Source organism: Carassius gibelio, chromosome B9 (genome assembly GCF_023724105.1).
Source record: "Carassius gibelio isolate Cgi1373 ecotype wild population from Czech Republic chromosome B9, carGib1.2-hapl.c, whole genome shotgun sequence".
Classification (NCBI taxonomy): domain Eukaryota; kingdom Metazoa; phylum Chordata; class Actinopteri; order Cypriniformes; family Cyprinidae; genus Carassius; species Carassius gibelio.
The window spans coordinates 5,884,536-5,909,174 of record NC_068404.1 but is presented as its reverse complement, the minus strand read 5'-3'; the positions used below and the strand labels follow the sequence as shown (position 1 = coordinate 5,909,174).

The window sequence follows — 24,639 nt, the reverse complement described above, 5'->3', positions numbered from 1 at the left end:
GACAAAAATAAAATTATGTTAATCTATGCAATATAATCTTTGTGAGAAATGGGAGTCAACTAAAGATGTGTTTTGATTGTGATATGTTGAATATTTTTTCATGGCACTTACACTGTTGTCTTTTACGTCTGTAGAAGTAAAAAGTCAGCACAGCAAACAGAATAATGAGAAGCAATATGACTATTAAGACTGGAACAAGCACAGCAGGGTTTGCTCTGCCTGCAAACAAAACCATTAAAGAAACAGTTTATAGCATCTAGCATCAAACTCTCAAAGTATTGTGTTGAATGATTTACTAGCTCACCTGTGGCGCAGTCTTGCAGATTAAAGTCTGTGGTCCTGCTTCCAACTTTATTCTTCACAGTGCAGGTATAGACTGAGTTAAGGTTTTCCTCCTGTTCATTAACAACAAGTGTTGGCCCTGGCTGTTTCACATCAGATCCACTCCATTCATAGCTCGGCTGAGTCTGGGATTCCACTGAACAGAACAGTTTTTTCACATTTGAAGTCTCGTTCACTTCACAGGTTACCAGAGGCTCTGGCAGAGCATCTAAGACACAGAAGCAGGCAGATATTTAGTGATAACCAGCTGATAACCAGCTGATAAAGACCACTGTCTTGGTCTTTAAGTTTTCTTATTGTGAGATGTCCTGTTTCAAAATCAAGATCTACACGGTCTTTAAATGAGCCAAATGTCTCCATCTGCTTCCCGTCATACTCCAGAACCTTGTTTCCATTATGTGTCCACAGTATTTCTTCAGGTTTTCCATGGATGACTGGATTTAGTTTAATCTGGTTTCCACTTTCGCCATAGTCATCACAGAAAACGAAATCTAAAGCAGATGGGGAAAAAAAATCCCATTAGTGAAACAACAACTCCAGAATTCTTTAACTAGGCCTGCGACTCAGTAAAGAAATATTTCCATGAATGTCTGTCTTCGTTTCGACAAACCAGACACTTGCACCTGGCGGGTCTAAAATAGTATTTCCTTGTATTATAAGTTACTTCGTTTAAAAAGTTACTACAGTACATGTTACGAGTTACTACATGTTTAAAAGATTTCAGACTTACCTTGATACAAACAGAAACATGTAACATAAACCAAAAACATAACATCTGCCATCTTCACTCGATAGTGTTTCTTCGTGTGGGAAGAGCTACTTAATGGCGATTTGAAAGTTAAAACACATTTGCTACATGAATCTCAACAGTTGAGGCTAAACAGGACGATAAAAACAGGCCTATTAAACATTTAAAAGTTGCCACAGTGTTCTGAGGCAGTGAGAAAATAAAGTAAAAATCCCCAACGGAAGGTCTCGAGCGACCTTTGAAGTGGGCGGAGCCAGAAGGTGAACGCACCTTTATGAGTGCATTGATCAGTAACCAAACAGGCTCCTGCTCCTGCTGTGTTTTCATACTTCTTCCATGGCAATATTCACTAGGAAAGGACACACACACACACACACAAATGCATTATTAGCAAATTAAATAACAAATTTGTCAGATTGATAACCTGCTGTTTTTTGGCCGTGATTTGAAAATGATATCTTCATTTTAAAATATACAGTAGGCTATTATAAAAATATTTTGAAATGTTAAAATATAAAAAAAGCAATAAATGTTTTATTTATTTGTTGGTATATTTGTTTGTTTATTTATTTGTGGACTTTCTTTTGGGGCATTCAGCTGGTCATGGATACACAAGCCCTGTTCATTTGATATATTAAGTGACATTTGTACATGAAGGATATTGCACCCTCTCTGGAGTTATTTACTGTACATTCAACCTTGGGATTGCATCAAATATTTTCATTTTGCCTTTCTGTCTCTATCTTCACATTTCCTCCAGATGGCAGCATTGCATCGAAAAGAATGGCAGCATCTCATGTGCAGCTGCACTGGTTTTGGAAACCTAATTGTGCATGCTAAATTTATTTGATTTATATATATATATTTACTTTTTAATATTTTTAAGGGGGTCTCTTCTGCTCATCAAGGCTGTATTTATTCGATAAAAAATACAAGAAAAACAGTAATATTGTGAAATCTTATAGCAATTTCTAATATTGGTTTTTAATTTATTTATGTGCCGCAGCGCTGAATTTTCAGCATCATTACTGTCACATGCTCCTTCAGAAATCATTCTAATATGCTGATTTATTATCAGCGTTGAAACTGTTGTGCTGCTTCATATTGTTTTTTGGATCCTGTGATATTTTTTTCTTTGATTCTTTGATGAATACAAAGTTAAAAAGAACAGCGTTTATTCAAAATAGAAATATTTTCAAACAATACAAGTCTTTACTATGACTTTTAAAGTTAACATATCCCTCCTGAATAAAAGTATCAGTTTTTGAATAGCAGTTTATATTGAAACATTATTATTATTGTTTTTAATAAATGCTGTTCTTTTTAAAGTTTAATTAATCAGAAAATCCTAAAGAAAATATTACAGGTCCCAAAGAAAATATGAAGCAACACAACAGTCTCCAGCTCTGATTATAAATCTGCAAATCAGAATGATTTCTGAAGGATCATGTGACACTAAAGACTGGAGTAATGATACTGAAAATCAAACTTTGATCACAGGAATAAATTATATTTTAAAGTATATTAAAATAGAAAACTAATACAATAATATTTCACAAAATAAAATGTATTTCTGTATTTTTGATCAAATATAGCCTTGATGAGCAGAATAAATGTCTTTTAAAAAAATATAAAAAATCTTACTGATCCCAAACTTTTGACTTGCAGTGTTTGTATGTACACAAACACACACACACACACACACACACACACACACACACACACAGATATTATAAATATATGTATTATAAATCTGGCTTCTTTAATTAATCATCAGCATATGTTAATGTTTCTAAACTATTCATATCGAGATTTAGGAGTAACAAAGATACATAATAAATATGTCAATTAAAAAACATAAAGCTTTACACATAAGAACAGACATACAGCACCTTTGTGTGAATATGTCAAGGATCTTTCTCGACTCGTCCTCTTCTCTCTCCCACTCTCTCCCAGTCCTGACTCTCTACACTGTCCTATCAAATTAAAAGCAAAAACGCATCAAATTAAATCTTAAAAACAATTTTACGTTTTAAACTAATATGAAAAATGTGGCAATCTTTATAATAATCTAATTAATTGTTATTAAAAAAAATATTGGTATAAATGTAATCTACCCAAAACTTTGAACAGTACTGAATTACTGACACTCACCCCCCACACACTCAGAGAAGCAACGAACAGGAAACTGTGCCACTGTGAGCTTGACATCTTAAAACAGAACAACTCACTCAGAAATCTGCCTGAAAATGATGCCAAACCTGATCATAACTCTCCTCATCAATTTAATCTTCATGTTCTCCACTGGTAGGTTGTTTTTCAATTATATTATAGGCCTATTATTATCTTTATATTTTCTTAAATGTCACTTGTCTCATCAGATTTTCTTGTCAAGTCAATTATCAGTAAACCACATAAAAAATATTTTGCATGGTTTTTGGTCAAATTCTACTTTGTCAGTCATCAAAGATGTGTAACAGAAACGTTTTTCTTTTTATGGATATTATTATTATTTTTTGCTTGCAATCAAACTGCATTGCATTTCATATGGTTTCGTGTGAATCATTTATTTACTCAGTCATATGTATCAATATGTAAGATTGATTGTTTTGTGTAAGCCATTTTAATATATCAGTCTTTTTTCCCCATGAATGTGTTAAATTAAATAATGGCAGCAGTATGAAGGTCAAGGTGACTGTGTGCTTGATATATACGAAATACACAGCAACATTTTCTCACTGTATTACTGATACTTTTGCTTACAATTTTGATACCACTTTATTTTAGATAAATGTGTATGGAGTGAGAATCATGCCAAAACTTCACACACACACAAAATGTGTTTTACTCACACCCAACGATTCACAAACTCAGTGTAGTTTGCAAATTCAAAACATCACTCACAAACTAATGCATTTTGTTCTGCAAATAAAAAATGTAGCTATCAAACAAATACAGTACGTTTTACATATACAAAGAAACATATTTCTTCAATGACAAAAATATCCTCCAAGTACAAACTAAAATCTTTCAAGTACAAAAAAAATCCTTCAAAAAAAAAAAAAAAAATCCTTCAAGTACAAAACAAAATTCTACAAGTACGAAAAACTGTCACGTGACTTTTGGCACTAATTGTTCACCTTGCTGATCCACATGCAAATGCCTTCAGATCCACACACATGCTAGTAAACTGTCATGTAATTGATACTCCACAACAGCAGGTTGTTAGCGACTTGCCTGGCGCCGCCACCGACATGGAAACAGAAGAGAAGAAGAAACGCTAATGTGTGGGACGTTCTGAACATGATGAGCGGCCAACAGGTGAGTTTCCGGTCATTGCTGGTGAAAAATCAGCCTGAAGGGGTTGTTATTCGCTATAACAACCGCCTCGCTATACATGATCCCACTTAGTACAATTCTAACTACAAATATTAATTGTAAAATGAGTTTATTTATTTTAAAAACAATTGTATTGCTTCCGCTAAAGAAAATAGTCCGTTCCGCGTTGTTCATGGCAAGGGTGTGTTTGGAACTTTGCAGGATGGAAGACAAACATGTTCTTAGTATAAATGAACCAAAGTTTGTACTGCATGCCTATTGAGATTCTACAAGGGCCTAGATTTGGGTAAATGGCTAAACCCCTGATACTGAGGGTATTATAAACTCATTTTCTGCATCCGTATCACACCAGCAGGCTGTCAGCATACATGGGTGCTGCGTTTTTTAAAGCTGAAAATTAGGACATAACCTGCTTGTTTAACCCTTACTAAAAAGAACTATACGCATGAAGTATGTGCGAAGATTTTATTTGAACTAAAGTATATTCAATCAGTTTTAAGAATAAACTTGGCAATGGGTTTGGCACTGGTCCTTGAGGGAGGTTCGGTGGGGGGGGGGATGTATACAGTATAAATACACACATACACAACTTTTTAATTCTGACTTTTTATAGAAATAGACAATTTTTCCACAAATTTCTTTATAAATTTTACCAAAAATGCATCCCATTGACATTAATTTGAACATAAATTGACAAAGAAAGTAATGTTTTTCAGTCTCAGAATTAATATTGTGTATTTCTGGAGTTTGTTACAAAATGTTATGAAATGTGGTCCGGGTCCTTGATGTAAAAATGTTTGAGAACCACTGCCCTACATAAACACTTTACATGTCTTTTACCTACCACATTTGGACTGGGAGGACAGTGGCCTGCCTGATGAGCCACACCATGGTGTCACTGTTCCTGAGATGGGCGATGTACTGAGTGCTTAACTAAGGGCAGCTATAAATCCCCTGGGACACTCCCAATCACATGGCTCAGACATCTACCTACTTACTGTGCAGTATGTCCAGCACTTACTAGGCTTACAGTAAAACGTACTCAGCAAAGGACCTGATTCAATGCAATTGTAGCACAAATACAAAAAGAACACTTATTTACAGAACAGTGCCCCTGCTAATAACTGGTTTGTAAGAGATGTTACAGTTACACAAATAAATATTTCTAAATCAGTGAGGTGGTCTAATGTTTGATTTTTCTCTGTTTAATCAAATCAGACCAGCAGACATGCCCCCTGTTAGGACTGCCAGCAGCAGCAGGAAGAATAGCTTTCCTCAAGCAGTGCTAGCAGCGGACTTTAACACTTTCAGCTCTCTTAATGTCGTAATGAATGTTCAAACCAAACACATGTAGATTGTATTATTTTTTTTATTGTAGTGTGAATACAATCTTAAAACATCTGGGGGGTTGGGACAACCAAAAAAAAAACAATATATTTCTCTTTTTTTTTTTTTTTTTTTTACTATGGGGACCTGGTTTTCTCTTTCTTAACCAACTTGTGCAGCTCAGTGAGTGCATCTAAAATGCCTTTTGGGATGAGAACCTGGTTAGAGGCAGCACTAAAAAGAACAGCCTCCTGAAAACACACAAATTAAAGGTAATCCAGGTCAAGGGGTTGCTGACAGACAATATGCTGGGGCCGTGTGTGGATTCTCTCTAACATTGTTTGTGCAAGCAGTTCCTAGAGAGAGGGGAAAAGAGGAAAAATGTATGAGGTCAAAAATACTGGTGTAACTGAACATGACCAAAAACTACACTTTGCTTTATTCTTAATATCTTCATGACCATTAGTGATAAAGACCTCAAATATTGACACACGATTAATACAAGATTGCGCTGAAAGAAAATGTAATGATTGATATCATACGGATGCAGAAAATGAGTTTATAATACCCTCAGTTTCAGGGGTTTAACCATTTACCCAAATCTAGGGCCTTGTAGAATCTCAATAGGCATGCAGTACAAACTTTGGTTCAGTTATACTAAGAACATGTTTGTCTTCCATCCAGGAAAGTTTGGTGAGGCTATGATTAACACTTTAAGATATTAATGCCCAAACATGGTTCTCTGATAGTTTTTTGATGCTATAAGAATGACAATCTCAAGGACTGACAAAAATATGAATATTTTTACAGGCCTTGGTTTTGGGACCCAAACATAATATAGAAAAACTCTTCATCTGAGATGTTGCTGCAACCACTTTCCTGTATTCTGACTAGGGCTGTGACAACGCGTCGAGGTCATCGATGACGTCGACGCAAAAAATACGTCGACGCAAAATATGCGCATGGATTCGTCGACCTGTTTTTATATCTCTAAAAAACGTTTGCAAAATGTTTACCTTATGTGCGCTGAATATACTATGTATAATATACAATTATCTTTTTTTTTTTTTTTTTTTTTTTTTTGGCGGCTGTCAAAGCCTTATTTGATCGGTGAGTGATGCAGAATAACAGGGCGCGTACGAGAGAGAGCCCAGGCTGTGCGCGCGCACTAACAGTCTTCAAACAACACGAGCGCTTCTTGCTCTCTCTCTCTCCCTTGTGCATATTAATCAAAATCATTAAACACGATAGAAAAAGGGCGAAACACCAAAGTTTCACGCGCGCTCGCGCACTCACAGTCTTCAAACTACACGAGCGCTGTCTTGCGCTCTCTCTCTCTCCCTCCCTCGTGCATAATATTAACCAAAATCATTAGACACAATAGAAAAAGGGCAGAACGCCAAAGTTTCACGTGGAGCATTTGGAGATTTTTTTTTCTCCATGACAGGCTGCTGGCTCCCACTGGTCATAATTATTATTATTTTTTTTTTTAAAAGCACTCTCTGTATAGCTTAAAGCCCTCAAGTTTGGTTACTGTATTCTTTCAATTGCTCTAAGCAAGTATTTTGGGTGACCTTTTTTATTGAATGCTAGACATAAAGTTGTTGTTATTTTCATCTAAAAGAAGAACTTTTTTTCAGTAAGCTAGGCCCTATGTGTTCAGTAAGCTTGTTTCAGTAAGCTATGTGTTTTCAAGGCTTCAAGGTTTTATTGAATGCTATCTCTATACAAGTGCAAAGTAATGCATTCTTAGTCAGTCCTTTATTTTGTAATTTTAAGAGCAATAAACATATTGCAATGTAAAGGAATTCATGTTTTTTTATTCAGATATGTAAATCAACATAGTCAATTAAAGGGGAGATAATCGAAATTGAATCGGTCTGAAAAAATTAATCGTTAGATTAATCGATGCATCGAAAAAATAATGGCTAGATTAATCGTTTAAAAAAATAATCGTTCATCCCAGCCCTAATTCTGACTGATTTGACATGGAATGAAGTCTCTATATTCTATGAGACACTAGCAGGAGAAGAAGACCAGGGTTGATTTGGAGGTCCACGGCAACCTCGCGCTCTCTCTCGTGAAGCCAATAAGGAAGTGACTATAACTGTAATTCATTGACTGGCCGCTTGAGGCTGGCTGCAGAAGAGAGTCAGTCCCATAGACTCCCCATGTTAAAATGCCCAACTTTACAGCAGAAAAAAACATGTTTACAGCCTGGTTCAAAAAATGATTTTGGTCTATATTGCTAATTTTGCCCTTCATGACAACTGTGAGGGGGGTGAATTTTTTTATAACTCATCTGTTTAAATTATATTAAGCCTTAAAGTTCTGCATAATTAAGGGCGTGGCCACTTGAGTGACAGGTGGATTGCCGCTGCTGACAATGCCGTCGCGCTAAGTGGGCGTGGCTTCAGCAATCAGCTCCCGCCTTTTTGCCCATTTTCAATTATCCGGTAGAGTCGCGCGGTGATGCGCTGCCGCGACGGCCCGCTCTGCACACTTTAGGCCAGGGGTTCCCAAACTTTTTAGCCCGCGACCCCATGATAAATGCGCTGCTGCCCCGCGACCCCCCCCCCCCCCCCCCCCCCACAAAAAAAACACCTCTCGTCGCGTGAAATGTAGTACAGCAAATCGATTTTATGCCCAGTCTCAAAGCACACGAAGTTATATTTTATTGTTCTGCGTGCAAAATCAGTGTTACAATTCTGTATGAGCTGCTCGATATCCACCTGTTCTCTCTCGGAAAGTAACTGTGCAGCTATGTTGGGTTGAACTCGTTCATTATTCTGCCATCAGGAACCAGTCGAGTAAGTCTGAGCTGCTCACACGCGTGCTCACACCCGTGCGCGCGCGCACACACACACGCACACACACACACACACACACACTCCTGCTAATTCGCTAGATGTGTCACTTTATGCTTTCCATGGTGACGCGTCATTGCTTGTCACGTGACATACCGCAGCAACAACAGAGCTGAATGAATGATCTGCTTTTGTCATTTTTCCTTTTTTATTCAAAATATTAACAAATTTGTTAGATATGGCATGAAATAGCTGATATTCCGATTGTCAAATATATGCAAGTGGAAGTGTTTTGTTGTTTAAACACCTTTATAATGATCGCGTTAGTTGAGCTGTATGCGCGATGGGCGCCGCCATCTTAGTTTGTGCCGCAGACGCAGTTCAGAGAATCAGATCTGTTGGATTTACAACACGTGAATTCATCCACTTCTCCCGAAATACATAAAAGTAAGTGGCTGGTGAACTGGGAGAATAATGGAGTAAACTTTAAAGTTACTTACACAATGTGTATCTGATATGAATAAAATGTGTCTAATTATAATGAAAAAGATTATTATTGCCTCTTCCTTTGACATCAGTGTGTATTTTACAAACTCTAAATGTATTGTTTTTTCTAGTACTTATATGTCTGAAACCTAAAATAAACATTATGTGGTTGAAAACACTGAAAAGTTGTGATGACAGCTCTGAGCGCACTTGTCTCTGGCTCAGTGCCAGCCAACTCGCGAGAGCACATTTGAATTTCACGTCATGCACTGACCGGTGTGGTCGTAACAGTTACACTCCAGGGACTAGCCTAGACTGATCACACCGGTGTGATCGTACGTGCGATGCGAAAGAGTTACATTAATTGAAACAAAAATATATAAAGCCTATATCGAAATCATCTCGCGACCCCTGCGCCGGGGTCCCGCGACCCACCGTGGGGTCGCGACCCCTACTTTGGGAACCACTGCTTTAGGCTTCAAAACCGCTATTGAGGAGTCTATGACGAGTGGTTATTTTTTTTTTACAAAAACTGTTTATACGGGGCCATAGTGTAACATAGAAGGTAATGGAGCCCTTTATACATTGTCGTGTATCTTTAGAAATAAATAATGGACAAACGGAGTCTTTAAACGCCTCAGATGTAAAGTAATTCGATGTCAAAGTGACGCCAAAATGAATGGGAGTCAATGGGAATGCTAACGCAAGTGAAGTTCTGCTTAAAGATGGCAGCCCCCACCCGACTTCAACTTCCGGTCGAGTTCCTTGCCCCCTGTTCAGAACGTCCCACACATTAGCGTTTCTTCTTCTCTTCTGTTTCCATGTCGGTGGAGGCGCCAGGCAAGTCGCTACCAGCGCCATCTGCTGTTGTGGAGTATGAATTACATGACAGTTTACTAGCATGTGTGTGGATCTGAAGGCATTTGCGTGTGGATCAGCAAAGCGAAACATTAGTGCCAAAAGTCACGTGACAGTTTTTCGAACTTGTAGAATTTTGTTTTGTACTTGAAGGATTTTGTTTTGTACTTGAAGGATTTTGTTTTGTACTTGAAGGATTTTTTTTTTTTTAAATTTAATGATTTATTTTGTACTTGAAAGATTTTAGTTTGTACTTGGAGGATATTTTTGTCATTGAAGAAATAAGTTTCTTTGTATATGTAAAACGTACTGTATTTGTTTGATAGCTACGTTTTTTATTTGCGGAACAAAATGCATTAGTTTGTGAGTGATGTTTTGTATTTGAAAACTACACTGAGTTTGTTTGTGATTCGTTGGGTTTGAGTAAAACACATTTTGTGTGTGTGTGAGGTTTTGGCATGATTCTCACTCGATATGCTGGTCTCTGTTTCTGCTTTCTTGTCCTCTGGCAACATATATGTAATTGTGTTGTCTAGAAAGTTATTTTTTGTCTCTTTAATTTCTGGAACATCCTTTTTTTCCTTCCTGCCTTGTTCTGACTCGCTGCTCTTATCTTTCTGTTCATCATCATCATCTTCCTCTTGAGGTAAGGATGCAGCTTGATTATTTTCTAATTCCATATTCATGGTTGAAGATGGGTCACTGGTGTCCAGGTTAGATGGTGAATCTATAACAAAAAATAAACAAGATGAAAAATCTCATCCAACAATTCAAAATACTAATGACTAAATCAACATTAAACTTCTGAATAGAAAGAAAATGGATCATTGGGAGCTTCGCTATGCAAAGGTGGATTACAAGGTTCAGCTAAAAAATGGTGAGCAAAACATCAAATCAGATATTTACTACTGTAGTGATTTCTCTTAAAGGTTTTGTTTCTCTGTGTAAACGTAAACTGTATTTTTACCTGTGTGTAGTATGCCAGTCACCTCGTGGTTTTCCTTTTCAGTTTTCTCTTCATCCTCCCTTTCCGGCCTCTGGTCATCCTCATTAATAGATAGGCTCTTGTTCTGCTGCTCAGTTGACTGTTCACCATTTTCATTTTGGCTGCTCTTCTCATTTTTGTGTAGTTGTTCTCCTACATTTCCTGTGTCCACTGTAATTCTTCCTGTCACAGCAGACTGTAGACTCAAAATCTCTATGTTTGAAAAAAAAAAAAATGACAAGTGTGTGTTTTTGTTACCAAACTCCAAATAGGACAAAAAGCACCATGAAATCACAATGAAAGTATGATAAGTTGTCTGTAGTTGTCTATACATCTCATGTGTTTAATTCAGTCTCATGATTGCTTGGTGTGATAAACTAGAGTGAAATTTAAATCGTTTTTCACTGAAAATTCTTCAAAATGCTACGATCTCAATCAAATATGGCTCTTCTTGATGAATGACATTAGGCTAGACATCCATGACATCATTAAACATCACTTACATCAAAACTGATGTCTGGTAGCAAATTTAACTTGAGATTGTCAGTGTACAATATTTAGGTCTATTAGTTGATTGAAATACAAAGCAAGCAAAGTTTTGTTTTTCAAGAAAAGTTTATAATCTGTACCTTTGTTCGTGTTGTCTATTTCTTTGTTTTCCTCTTTCTTCTCTTTTTTCACTTTAGATGCCCGGTCTTCCTCATTTTTATCTGCATTTTTATTTTCCTGCTCTCCTAGTTTCTCAGATGGATCCTCATGTTCTTTCTCTTCATCTTCATTCTTATTTTTATCTGCACTTTTATTTTCCTGCTCTCCTAGATTCTCAGTCGGCTTCTCAGATTTCTTCTCTTCATCTTCATTCTTATTTTTATCTGCATTTTTATTTTCCTGCTTTTCTAGATTCTGAGACGGATCCTCAGGTTTCTTCTCTTCATCTTCACTCTTATTTTTAACTTCATTTTTATTTTCCTGCTCTCCTATATTCTCAGTCGGCTTCTCAGGTTTCTTCTCTTCATCTTCACTATTATTTTTCAGTATCTGACTTTTCTCCATTTCTTCTCGGGTTTGTAAGGATTTCTGGATCTCTATTTCTGTGTCTGTTTTATCAGCTTTGCTGTTAGCATTTTCTTCATTTGCATTTTCACAGTTTTTTCGATTTCTTTCTAGTTCTCCTTCAGCTGTGATTATAAATGAAAAGCACAGTCAGGAATTGGTCACTTGTTGCAAAGTCCCACCTATTTAAATAACTCATCCAATCCTCAAATAATAAAACAGCCTTCCATGCAAATTATACAGTATGAAAATATTGTTTGGTTTATTCCAGCTTCCAGGTGAAACCAAAAATTAAATGCTCAGAGCCCTAGATGTTTGCGCTTTGAAATCAATGTCTTAGCTATCTCTTAATCTTCAACTGAAACAGATCACGAATAACACTTAAAGGGACAATAAGTAACTTTTTAGGTATTTTATTATCTAAAATCAATATTTTTATTCATAAATATGCCCTCAATGGTGTACAAATACCTATGCCAATGTTTAAACTAATCCTCGTAAATGAAGAATTTATTATCTTTATATACATGGGACGGGTAGGTCGACGGAGGCTTCCATGTAGTTCCGCCATCTTGCAAAACTATAATAGCAGAGAGGGACAAAAAGTACTAAGCCAACGCGTTTCCACAACGCGTTTTCGGTCAGAGCCAGAAACGCAGGTGCAGAGCAGTGAGAGGCGCTTGAAACTGCACCGGCAAGTTTAAAAGTCTGGATTGCATTCTTATTATGGACCATACATATGCCGCGCCACAGGAGAAGAAAACATAGTCGCCAAAACAGTCAAAAATAGAACGTAAAAGGAAACGTGACCGTAGATTACAGAAAACAAGAGTTAATGTCGGGGAAGCTTTTTCTAGGTGGAAAGAGCTAATGCTTGATAAAGATTTCAAAAGAGACGCTGAAGTGGCCAGTTTTCTTCTCGACAGGTAAGTCAGTGTTACAATCTATATTACAATATTTTTTTATATCTAACAATGCACATTATTCAGAAAATATAACGAATAAAGAAGACATAACTACTAATTACAATATTTCATGTTTTCCACAGTCAGTAATTCATACTGTAACATTCGTTTGTTAGTTGTCATGTTGCAGTTTGTTTGAAATAACACACCTGTTCACCTGAAGGAAAACTCGACGAAGTGCTATTAGAAAACATCCCGTCAAAGCTTTTTGGTACATATCGCCTACTGTAGATGCAACGCGCATTTGAAAAAGCGAGGCGCTGGAGAGCAAAATTAGTTTGAATGCAAAATACAATTTCACCACTAGATGGGAGTAATTCCTACTTAGTGTCCCTTTAATGTGGTATAACTTACTTTTACAAAAATACTAAAATTCAGAACATATTAATATATAAAGTGGTTGTATATACAATGCCAAAAAAAAAAAAAAAACATATCAGATCAAATTTTTAAGGAAGCCAGACTTTCTGCGCAGTCAACAAGCAACAGAACGACATTCTTAAAGAAAAAAGCTTACTAAAATAACTGCTATTTCTGTTTTTAGAAGACAATTTGAAATGATTTTAATAAGGATGTATGATTCAAGCTAAAGTATATAATGCAAAATTATATACATATAAGTTTTGTACAAATAGAAAATCAAGCATAGACGAAATATACATTTTAAAAGAATTCCAAAGTTAATACAAACTCTTAATCCACCATTTTCCAGATTTTACCTGATTTCAGATTGTCTGTCTCTTTGTTTTCCTCTTCCTTCTCTTTTTTCTCTTTGGGTATCTGGTTTTCCTCATTTTTATCTGCATCTTCAGTATCCGGATCTCTTAGTGTCTCAGGTGTCTCCTCAGGTGTCTCATTTTCTTCTTCACTCTTATTTTTATCTGCATTTTTATTTTCCTGCTCTCCTAGTGTCTCAGTCGGATCCTCATGTGTCTTCTCTTCATCTTCACTCTTATTTTCCAGTATCTGACTTTTCTCCTTTTCTTCTTGGGTTTCTAAGAATTTCTGGATCTCTACTTCTGTGTTTGTTTCTTCAGCTTCGCTGTTAGCGCTTTCTTCTGCTTCATCTGCAGTTCTGCTGTTTTCCTTATTTTTGTCAAGTTCTCCATTTGTATTACCTGTGTCGTCTTTGTTTTTTCCTTTTATAGCAGATTGCAGACTTTCCTTCCAAAGTTTTTGTCCTTCATGAGTTTTATCTCCATTCTCCAATTCACTGTCCTTATCCCATTTTTTATTTGGAGCACTAAGTCTGTTACGGCAAGGGAGTGTGGCTTGAGATGAAGCTAAAACAAACCACTCAGAGACATTAACAACAGATTCATGTGTCAACCTTGAAAGTCAGTCATTCTCAATAAGAGCTGAGAGTTTATAGTGATTTTCAGCAACATGAGCAACAGATGTGATGTCAGCATGTCTACTTACAATGTTAAACTAATGTAACGGATATATTATTTTGAAAGAAGTTTATTTTTGGGATACTTTTATGTTGGCGAGTGGTCCGCTTTTTGCGCATGATGTAATTGCAGCAGGTGGAGACGAAGAAGAGCGTGATGTATGGGTGTGTCGCACACAGAAGTGAGTGCAGCTTTGTGATCGAGAAGCTCGTTTGATAAAGTTGATTCAACGGAAGATTATCGAGGCTTACGTCGAGTAAAATACAACAGCACTAAGTGAAGGTGTGGATAGTGACCCGCAGCTCATAGAAGTAAATTGATTTTTTTTTTCGTGATGTGTGTTGGCTGTTAGAGTGACGCAGTTACATAACGTGAAGGCCACTGAGATTGTGAGTAAGTTTAGAGTGAAAACCCTATTTTTTTTAATATCTTTTATGTGTTTTTGCCGCATTTTGCACTCGTGTTTTGATTGAAACGCAGCGGCGAGATCTAACATGTCAACGAGACTGTTCACGTGTAATTAAGCTTCCCACACGTATCAGCACACGTGAGACCGAGATCGCTGTGAAATGCAATTAACTTATCCTCCGATCAGAGTTTGAAGATTGAGTTGTTACCCTGCCATCCAAGGGACATCTCCAGTTGATTCATCACAGTTTGAACCTTTTTGAGGCAGTTTATCTGTGGGATATTTTTTTATTATTATTATTATTTATTTTTTTACAAGACTGAGTGAATTTTTTTTTATTAAACTGTGATGTTCAGTTTATTTTAACGCACCCTTCGTCCAGACAAAGCACTCTAATTCATCGTTCTACGAACTGGTATTTTTATCTTTTTTTTCCCCATTTTATTCAGTGACTGAACTGATAAACAGTGAACTGTGATAATTCAAGTGCACTACAGAACAGAAGATACTGTGAGTAAACCTTTGAAAGGACATTTCTTATAAGTGCTCATTCTAAAGTAAGATTTAATTGTGTATTGTTTTCTTCAAACGTGATTGTTTAAAGATGATCATTTGAGAAGGGTGAGAATTTGTGGGTCTACCAATTGAAAAATTGTATGTGATTTCATTTTGAAGTTTCATTAGGTATTTGTTAAATAACAAGTGAAAGTTTTTCTTTCAACTGATATGTTGAAGGTGATTATGTAACTTTGTAACAACAGCACAAATACTGTAAATTCTTTATATTATTGTTTAATTGATTTCTTAATCAGACAAAAAAAAATCATAAGAAGAAGAAATCTAGAATAAATAGTTTAATTAATTTCTAAACTTGGAACGTGTACTCTTCTCTTGGGAGCTGTCAGAGAGTGGGGAAGTCTCACTTACTTTATTAGATCTGGGGAGGGAGGAGCATATAACACTGCACTGTCATATATGCAATTTCACTTCAGGAAGCCACCGTGTATCACTACTATAACTGAAGCCTACCCTTGTCAATCAGTAGTGTTCTAACACAATAGAGTAAGAAACCACATACACACATTAGTGTGTAACGAGACTAAAAGGTTGGGGAACGGGGACCAAGATCCTTTCGTTGTCCAAACTTCCAGGGCAGCCATAATCCATTTCCCCTACACAACGGGCTAAATACCCCCGTTACACTAATAATAGCAAAAATAATAAATCTTTTTTAGCAGCAATATGAGCAACAAATGTGATGTCTACTTACAATGTTCTACTAATAATAGCAAAAATAATAAATCTTTTGTTACCTGGCATAGTCTCCGTTGGTTCATCTCTTAACAGGTTTTTGCATTCACCTACATTAGTAGAAAACACACACACACACACACACACACACACACACACACACACACACACACATATATATATATATATATATATATATATATATATATAAATCTTTCATTATATAAATGCTCATGCTCTATGAATTCCCTTATATAAATGTTTAAAAATTCTTATCCTACCTTTTTCAAGTTCCACTGTATCTAGTACAGACTTCCTTGCTTCTCGTGCATGTACATGACAAAAAGAAAATTATGTTAATCTATGCAATATAATCTTTGCGAGACATGGGAGTCAACTAAAGATCCGTTTTGATTGTGATATGTTGGATATTTTTTCATGGCACTTACACTGTTGTCTTTTACGTCTGTAGAAGCAAAATGCCAGCAGAATAATGAGAAGCAATATGACTATTAAGACTGTAACAAGCACAGCAGGGTTTGCTCTGCCTGCAAACAAAACCATTAAAGAAACAGTTTATTGCATCTAGCATCAAACTCTCAAGGTATTGTGTTGAATGATTTACTAGCTCACCTGTGGCGCAGTCTTGCAGATTAAAGTCTGTGGTCCTGCTTCCAGCTTTACTCTTCACAGTGCAGGTATAGACGGAGTTAAGGTTTTCCTCCTGTTCATTAACAACAAGTGTTGGCCCTGGCTGTTTTACATCAGATCCACTCCATTCATAGCTCGGCTGAGTCTGGGATTCCACTGAACAGAACAGTTTTTTCACATTTGAAGTCCTATCCACTTCACAGGTTACCAGAGGCTCTGGCAGAGCATCTAAGACACAGAAGCAGGCAGATATTTAGTGATAACCAGCTGATATTTTGTCATTCTGAGATTATCAATCAACAATTAAAATTTACAAAACAAAAATGATCTTTTCAATGTACTTTCTGTGTTGTAAACAATTTTAGGGTGAACTGAAATTATATTAAAATAAATACATCTAATTTACACCACTCTCATTTCATTCCACTTTCATACTAGCAACTAAAAAAACCCATCAGTTGACAGTTAGATACAACACCTAAACTTTACGAATGCCACCGTAAAGTACGGAAGTTCTAAGTGGGCATGCATTATATTTTTTTCCTTCTTCCTTCTTGTTTTCTCGTTATAACGACTTAAATTTCTCCTTATCTCGACATAACGAAAGTCGTTTTCTCGTTATAACGACATGACAGTTTTACTGTTGCTATAGTAAAGAACTCAACTTTGACAAGCATCTGATGGATAACCATGCAGTCGCTCTTACTGTAGCCTATATTTCAGCATTTAGCTTCGCCTAGGTAATAATGTCTACAATACTGTACATAAATAAATGCTGATCAATCACTGTTGATTTTTCCAGTTACAGTACACCAAACGTTTTGTTTTTGTAATTAACATGTTTAAATGGCAACACCGCAAACACAGACAGAGCGCCTTCAGAAGGATGCAGAATTATTCTCTTTTAGAGCTGCTTGGATTAAACTCACTTCTAATTTTTCCTTTATTTTAAATAAAATTATATATAATTTGCAATTTTTAGTAGTCATCATATGCTGTGACAGATATCATGTGCGTTACGAGCTTCTGTTTGAAAAGAGCGTTCATGTGCGGTATGTGTGTGTGTGTGTGTGTGTGCAGAAAAAACGATTACAACATTATAGAAAACTGAATTAAATTAGCCTATGCACTTTACATACATCACATTTCTCATCAATATTATCAACAATAAAGATTAATAATAAGGAAAAGAGGCACATCACAAATAGTCTACATCGTTAAATCCTGTCCTACTGTAGATAAACAGAACATCTTCGCTCATTAACTAACAATCATGTGCCTCAAAGAAGCACAAATAAAGATATAGGTGCGAAAAGAATACAGTGACGTCAACCTTGGTTTTGATTAGCAGTTATTTTATGACACAGAACACGTTGGTGAAGAACTTAATACACAAAACAATCATATTGATTCAAGCATTTAACATTTATGAACTAATTAAATGTCAGTAATGTACAAGACTGCACAAATTATAGCGACCACGAGGAAAGTCAGGCGCGCGCAGTAAAGTGGATAGTGTACAACACATCAGTTATATTCAGTTTTATATTGCCACCTGCTGGCGCAGTTTTGTAACTTCTTTCTTTCTCTAAAACAAAAAGGAAAATATATATAATGCATTGCCGCTTAGAACTTCCGTAGTAAAGTGTAAATTTCTACTGAAAATGATTGTTGATTGGAGTCAAAACAGTTTAACCTGATGTGTGTGTGTGTGTGTGTGTGTGTGTGTGTGTGTGACTACTAGGCACAAATCTGCACATAATCATCTGAGATAGATAGCTTACCCCAAACTGTCAAAGTATTACTGGAGGTATGAACCTTCTTACTGATCACAATATCAGACTGATATGTGCCACTGTCTTGGTTGTTAAGTTTTCTTATTGTGAGCTGTCCTGTTTCAAAATCAAGATCTACACGGTCTTTAAATGAGCCATATGTCTCCATCTGCTTCCCGTCATACTCCAGAACCTTGTTTCCATTATGTGTCCACAGTATTTCTTCAGGTGTTCCACGGATACTTGGAGTCAGTGTGATCTTGTTTCCACTTTCGCCATAGTCATCACAGAAAACTAAATCTAAAAAAAAAATCCCATTAGTGAAACAACATCTTACACCCTGTGGGGGAATCTCAGAAAAACATATCCGGGACATTTTTCACTAAAGATAAATACAAAACTTTATATTATGATGAAAGATTATCAAGCGTGTTTAATAATCTATAGCAAAATACACTTGGACACAGTAATGTATTACTACTGAGTGACACTGATTGTCATTAATGCAATAAAGCAATCTCTACTCTAAAGTACATTATTGTACTTTACAGTATATGAAAAAAAAAGTAGATTTTTCAGTGTAAGTCCCTGATTTAAAGAGAGCAGAGTTTACAGGCTACTACTCGTTCAACTTTTAATCTTGTTATTCTGGCTTCAACTATCCCTTAATGTTACTCTATTGTCTAAAATAATTTGAAACCAACTCAGAATTCTTTAACTAGGCCTGCGCCTAAATATTTCCGTGAATGCCTGTCGTCGTTTCGACAAACCAGACAGTTCATTGCACCTGGCGGATGTAAAATATGTAAAATGTCTTTCCTTGACAAAGTTCCTTCGTTTAAAAAGTTACTGCATGCTACGAGTTACTACATGTTTAAAAGATTTCGGACTTACCTTGATACAAACAAAAACATGTAAAATAAACCAAAAACTTAACATCTGCCATCTTCACTCGATAGTGTTTCTTCTGTGTGGGAAGAGCTTCTTAATGGCGATTTGAAAGTTAAAACACATTTGCTACATTAATCTCGGCAGTTGAGGCTAAACAGGACGATAAAAACAGGCCAATTACACATTTAAAAGTTGCCACAGTGTTCTGAAGCAGTGAGAAAAGAAAGTAAAAATCCCCAACGAATACCTACACACACACACACACACACACACATACACACAAATGCATTATTAGCAAATTAAATAACAAATTTGTCAGATTGAGAACCTGCTGTTTGTTGGCCGTGATTTGAAAAAGATATCTTCATTTTAAAATACAAAGTAGGCTATTATAAAATATTTTAAAATGTTTAAATAAACAAAAAAGCAATACATTTTTTTTTTTTTTTTTTTATTCGAGGACTTTCTTTTGGGGCATTCAGCTGGTCATGGATACACAAGCCTGTTCATTTGATATATTAAGTGACATTTGTACATGAAGGATATTGCACCCTCTCTGGAGTTATTTACTGTACATTCAACCTTGGGATTGCATAATATATATTTGCATTTTGCCTTTCTGTCTCTATCTTCACATTTCCTCCAGATGGAAGCATTGCATCGAAAGAATGACATCATTTAATGTTCAGCTGCACTGGTTTTGGAACCTAATTGTGCATGCTAAATTTATTTGATTTACATATATATATTTACTTTTTAATATTTTAAGGGAGTCTCTTCTGCTCATCAAGGCTGTATTTATTCAATAAAAATACAAGAAAAACAGTAATATTGTGAAATCTTATAGCAATTTCTAATATTGGTTTTTAATTTATTTATGTGCTGCAGCGCTGAATTTTCAGCATCATTACTGTCACATGCTCCTTCAGAAATCATTCTAATATGCTGATTTATTATCAGCGTTGAAACTGTTGTGCTGCTTCATATTGTTTTTTGGATCCTGTGATATTTTTTTCTTTGATTCTTTGATGAATACAAAGTTAAAAAGAACAGCGTTTATTCAAAATAGAAATATTTTCAAACAATACAAGTCTTTACTATGACTTTTAAAGTTAACATATCCCTCCTGAATAAAAGTATTAATTTAAAAAGAATGTATCAGCTTTTGAATAGCAGTTTATATTGTAACATTATTATTATTATTATTATTATTATTAATAATAAATGCTGTTCTTTTTAAAGTTTAATTAATCAGAAAATCCTAAAGAAAATATTACAGGTCCCAAAGAAAATATGAAGCAACACAACAGTCTCCAGCTCTGATTATAAATCAGTATATCAGAATGATTTCTCGTGGATCATGTGACATTAAAAAGACTGGACTAATGATACTGAAAATCAAACTTTGATCACAAGGAATAAATTATATTTTAAAGTATATTAAAATAGAAAACTAATACAATAATATTTCACAAAATAAAATGTATTTCTGTATTTTTGATCAAATATAGCCTTGATGAGCAGAATAAATGTCTTTTAAAAAAATATAAAAAATCTTACTGATCCCAAACTTTTGACTTGCAGTGTTTGTATGTACACAAACACACACACACACACACATAGATATTATAAATATATGTATTATAAATCTGACTTCTTTAATTAATCATCAGCATATGTTAATGTTTCTAAACTATTCATATCGAGATTTAGGAGTAACAAAGAAGATACATAATAAATATCTCAATTAAAACACATAAAGCTTTACACATTAAAACAGCACCTTTGTGTGAATATGTCAAGGATCTTTCTCGACTCGTCCTCTTCTCTCTCCCACTCTCTCCCAGTCCTGACTCTCTACACTGTCCTATCAAATTAAAAGCAAAAACGCATCAAATTAAATCTTTTTTAACTAATATTAATATGCTGATATTAATATTACAAATATGGCAATCTTTATAATAATCTAATAAATTGCTATTAAAAAATTATTGGTAGAAATGTAATCTACCCAAAACTTTGAACAGTACTGAATTACTGACACTCACCCCCACACACGCAGAGAAGCAACGAACAGGAAACTGTGCCACTGTGAGCTTGACATCTTAAAACAGAACAACTCACTCAGAAATCCCAAGTGGGTATAACTGCAGACCAGAGATTTCCATAAAGGGGCGTGAACTCCAAAATTGGGCAGAACCTCCAAAGTGGGGCTTGGTCTCCTTTCGCAAAGACTTTCACCATTGGCTGTGGCTTCAGCCAATTGTTACTGACTTACATTTCAAAATACAACGTTATAAATTAAACATTGTTTCTAGTTCATCTAAAATAAAATATGCTATATAAATAAATATTCTACACGAGAGCAGAGGCATAAGCTTGTGGCCAGTGGTGATTGGACCCAAGTTTGAACCTCTGCTTCATGATGTAAACGGGAATCACTCAGGAGCCGTCCCAGCAGAGGAGAAAGATTTTACTCTATCGCTTTATTCCAAGCAACGGGGTCGTCGTGGGACACGGAATTCGCAGGCTAGGAGGGGGTACACTGTAAAACTTTTCACTGTAAATTTACAGTAAAATACTGGCAGCTGGGTTGCCAGCCACATTCTGTATTTTTACAGAACTAGTACTGTAATCAGAATTTACAGTACTAGTTCTGTAAACCATTGTACTGTAAATTTACAGTAAAATACTGGCAGGTGGGTTGCCAGCCACATACTGTATTTTTACAGAACTAGTACTGTAATCAGAATTTACAGTACTAGTTCTGTAAACCATTGTACTGTAAATTTACAGTAAAATACTGGCAGGTGGGTTGCCAGCCACATTCTGTATTTTTACAGAACTAGTACTGTAATCAGAATTTACAGTACTAGTTCTGTAAACCATTGTACTGTAAATTTACAGTAAAATACTGGCAGGTGGGTTGCCAGCCACATACTGTATTTTCCAAAATTTACTGTACTGCACTGTAATTACAATATACAGTATATACCACATAATTTTACGGAATAAAACTGTCTACAGCAAAAAAAAAAAAAAAAAAAAAACTTTTTTACAGGGAAAACATTATACTCTTTAAACTTTAAACAAGAAAATAGAAACCAACAACATTATCTGGGTTTTAAAACATTTATTTTAAAAGCAATGACCAGACATTTGCCTTTTGTAAACACATTTGGCGGAAATGCAAGCTGTTTTTTGTTTTTTTTTACATTTAAAATGTTAGTTGAACCCTTAACACTTTATAATATAGTAATCTTGTTAATCTTTAACAATTTTTTTTTTTTTAAAAATCAGAAATTTAAAGAATACAGCTTCAAAATGGCTGAAATGGCAGTTGTATTATAATAAATGGAATTAACGATGCAGTAATCATAATTACTTTTAATGTACTTGCTGACAGGATCTAAACAAAGTTCCATTCAAAGTCTGAAAGTTTTCGCAGAAGTGAGGAAACTGGTGGGCTTACGGTGGCCTTTTTTTTTTTTGCACAACTTGGCCAGTTTTCTTTGAAGTCACTTTTCCTTTTGTTGCTTTCGATCCATGTTCAGGATTGATGTCAACAAAGCGTCTTAAGATGCTAAAAGAGGAAAAAAACACAATTAAATATTATAGACTGTGCATATAGTGAGAGATAGAGAGAGAAGGAGAGAGAGATTTAACGACTATTCACCCAGCTTATATTAACATTATAAACCCATCATCAGGTACTGGATTAGGGCCTACCAGAGTATCAGTTGAAATGCAGCCATAAACCCTGTTTATGTAGATCACACATTGCCGAATCCAGTCCAAACATTTGTGACTTCATTAATATCTACATTTCAACCTAGGCTCCTTTGCACCATGACCTTGAGCCAAATACTAAGTTGTCAAAAAAAAAAATTCAGCAACACCGGTTGATTGCGCAAGCCCTTACAAACTTTTACCAACATGTCTGTGTTAGCGGTAGCATTCGCTGTCAGGCAATTGTTATTTAATAAACTCCTGATGTACTTACAAACCTTCCAATCCCTCGTTTTAGGAGTACATAACCTATTTGTACTACTGTAGAAGTTTGGTACCCTTCTGGTCATCATTATTAGTGGGGTAATTTACTAGACACAACTATTGGAAAAGGCTTCTGGGGGGGGGGGGGGGGTTTGGCTCCATGTCATGGTGAAAATGACCCTAGGTTGATTTTACTCTGAACCATCCCTTTAAAAACCCTTATTTTACTAAGGCCTAGACATGGCTTAAAGAGTAAGTTCACCGAAATATAAAAAATGTCATATATGACTCACCCTCATGTCGTTCCAAACCCGTAAGACTACAGTTTAAGATATTTTAGATTTAGTCCGAGAGCTCTCAGTCCCTCCATTGAAGCTGTGTGTACGGTCTACTGTCCATGTCCAGAAAGGTAAGAAACACATCATCAAAGTAGTCCAATTACGACTTTCACAACAGACACGGAAGAGAAGTAAATGTTGAATAGAGTTTACAACGCTGCTGACGTGTTTTCTGGTGCGCCCAATAACAAAGATAACACGTCAGCAGCGTCACTGCAGTGTTGTGAACACACTCACAACAGACCCGGAAGAGAAGACAATGTTGAATAAAGTCGTAATTTTTGTTATTTTTGGACCAAAATGTATTTTCGATGCTTCAACAAATTCTAACTGACCCTCTGATGTCACATGGACTACTTTGATGATGTTTTTCTTACCTTTCTGGACATGGACAGTATACCGTTCACACAGTTTCAATGGAGGGACTGAGAGCTCTCGGACTAAATCTAAAATATCTTAAACTGTGTTCAGAATATAAACGGAGGTCTTACGGGTTTGGAAAGACATGAGGGTGAGTCATTAATGACATTATTTAAATTTTTCTGTGAACTGGTTTCCGGTCTAAAAAAAATCCTAAATCAAGATGCATTTACTAGGTACGTAAAATTAGATAAGATAATGTCTTGTTTTCCAAGTGAATAATTCCAAATTAAGGTTTTTTTTTTAGACTGGAAACAAGTAAGTAAAGCATGTTTTGCAGTGTGTGAAACCAGGTCCATATTGTTATTCCCAGTAGTCAGCTGTACAAAAAGTTTATGAAAAAAAGAAGTCCTTAACAAATACTGTCAAGACAAAGGTAAGTGACAATTCGGTCTAAAACATGCATGTCAAATATGCTAATGACTTACCTCTGAACAAACTCAAGGGTGCATGCTGCCTCTTCCTGGTACTGTAAATTAAAATTATAGAAGGAGGCAAACAGCGCTGCCAGGCCATTGATGAAGTTGGGCTGTGCTCCTTCACACACAACTTGACCCTCCAAACTCAACATCCAGTGCTGGTTGCTCAGAGATTGACCTTTTAATAAA

The 24,639-nt window shown here is 35.8% G+C and overlaps 1 protein-coding gene across 1 annotated transcript; it reads right to left on the bottom strand.

The window, feature by feature from the left end:
- On the bottom strand, positions 1-19,441 carry LOC127964726 (CD48 antigen-like). The gene is made up of 4 exons (XM_052565037.1): positions 19,284-19,441; positions 18,399-18,689; positions 305-550; positions 1-219 (listed from the first exon to the last, which is right to left on the bottom strand). The coding sequence occupies exons 1-4, from the start codon at positions 19,333-19,335 to the stop codon at positions 56-58; spliced, it is 753 nt and encodes a 250-aa protein (XP_052420997.1). The 5' UTR covers positions 19,336-19,441; the 3' UTR covers positions 1-55.
- Positions 19,442-24,639: the final 5,198 nt, after the last annotated feature.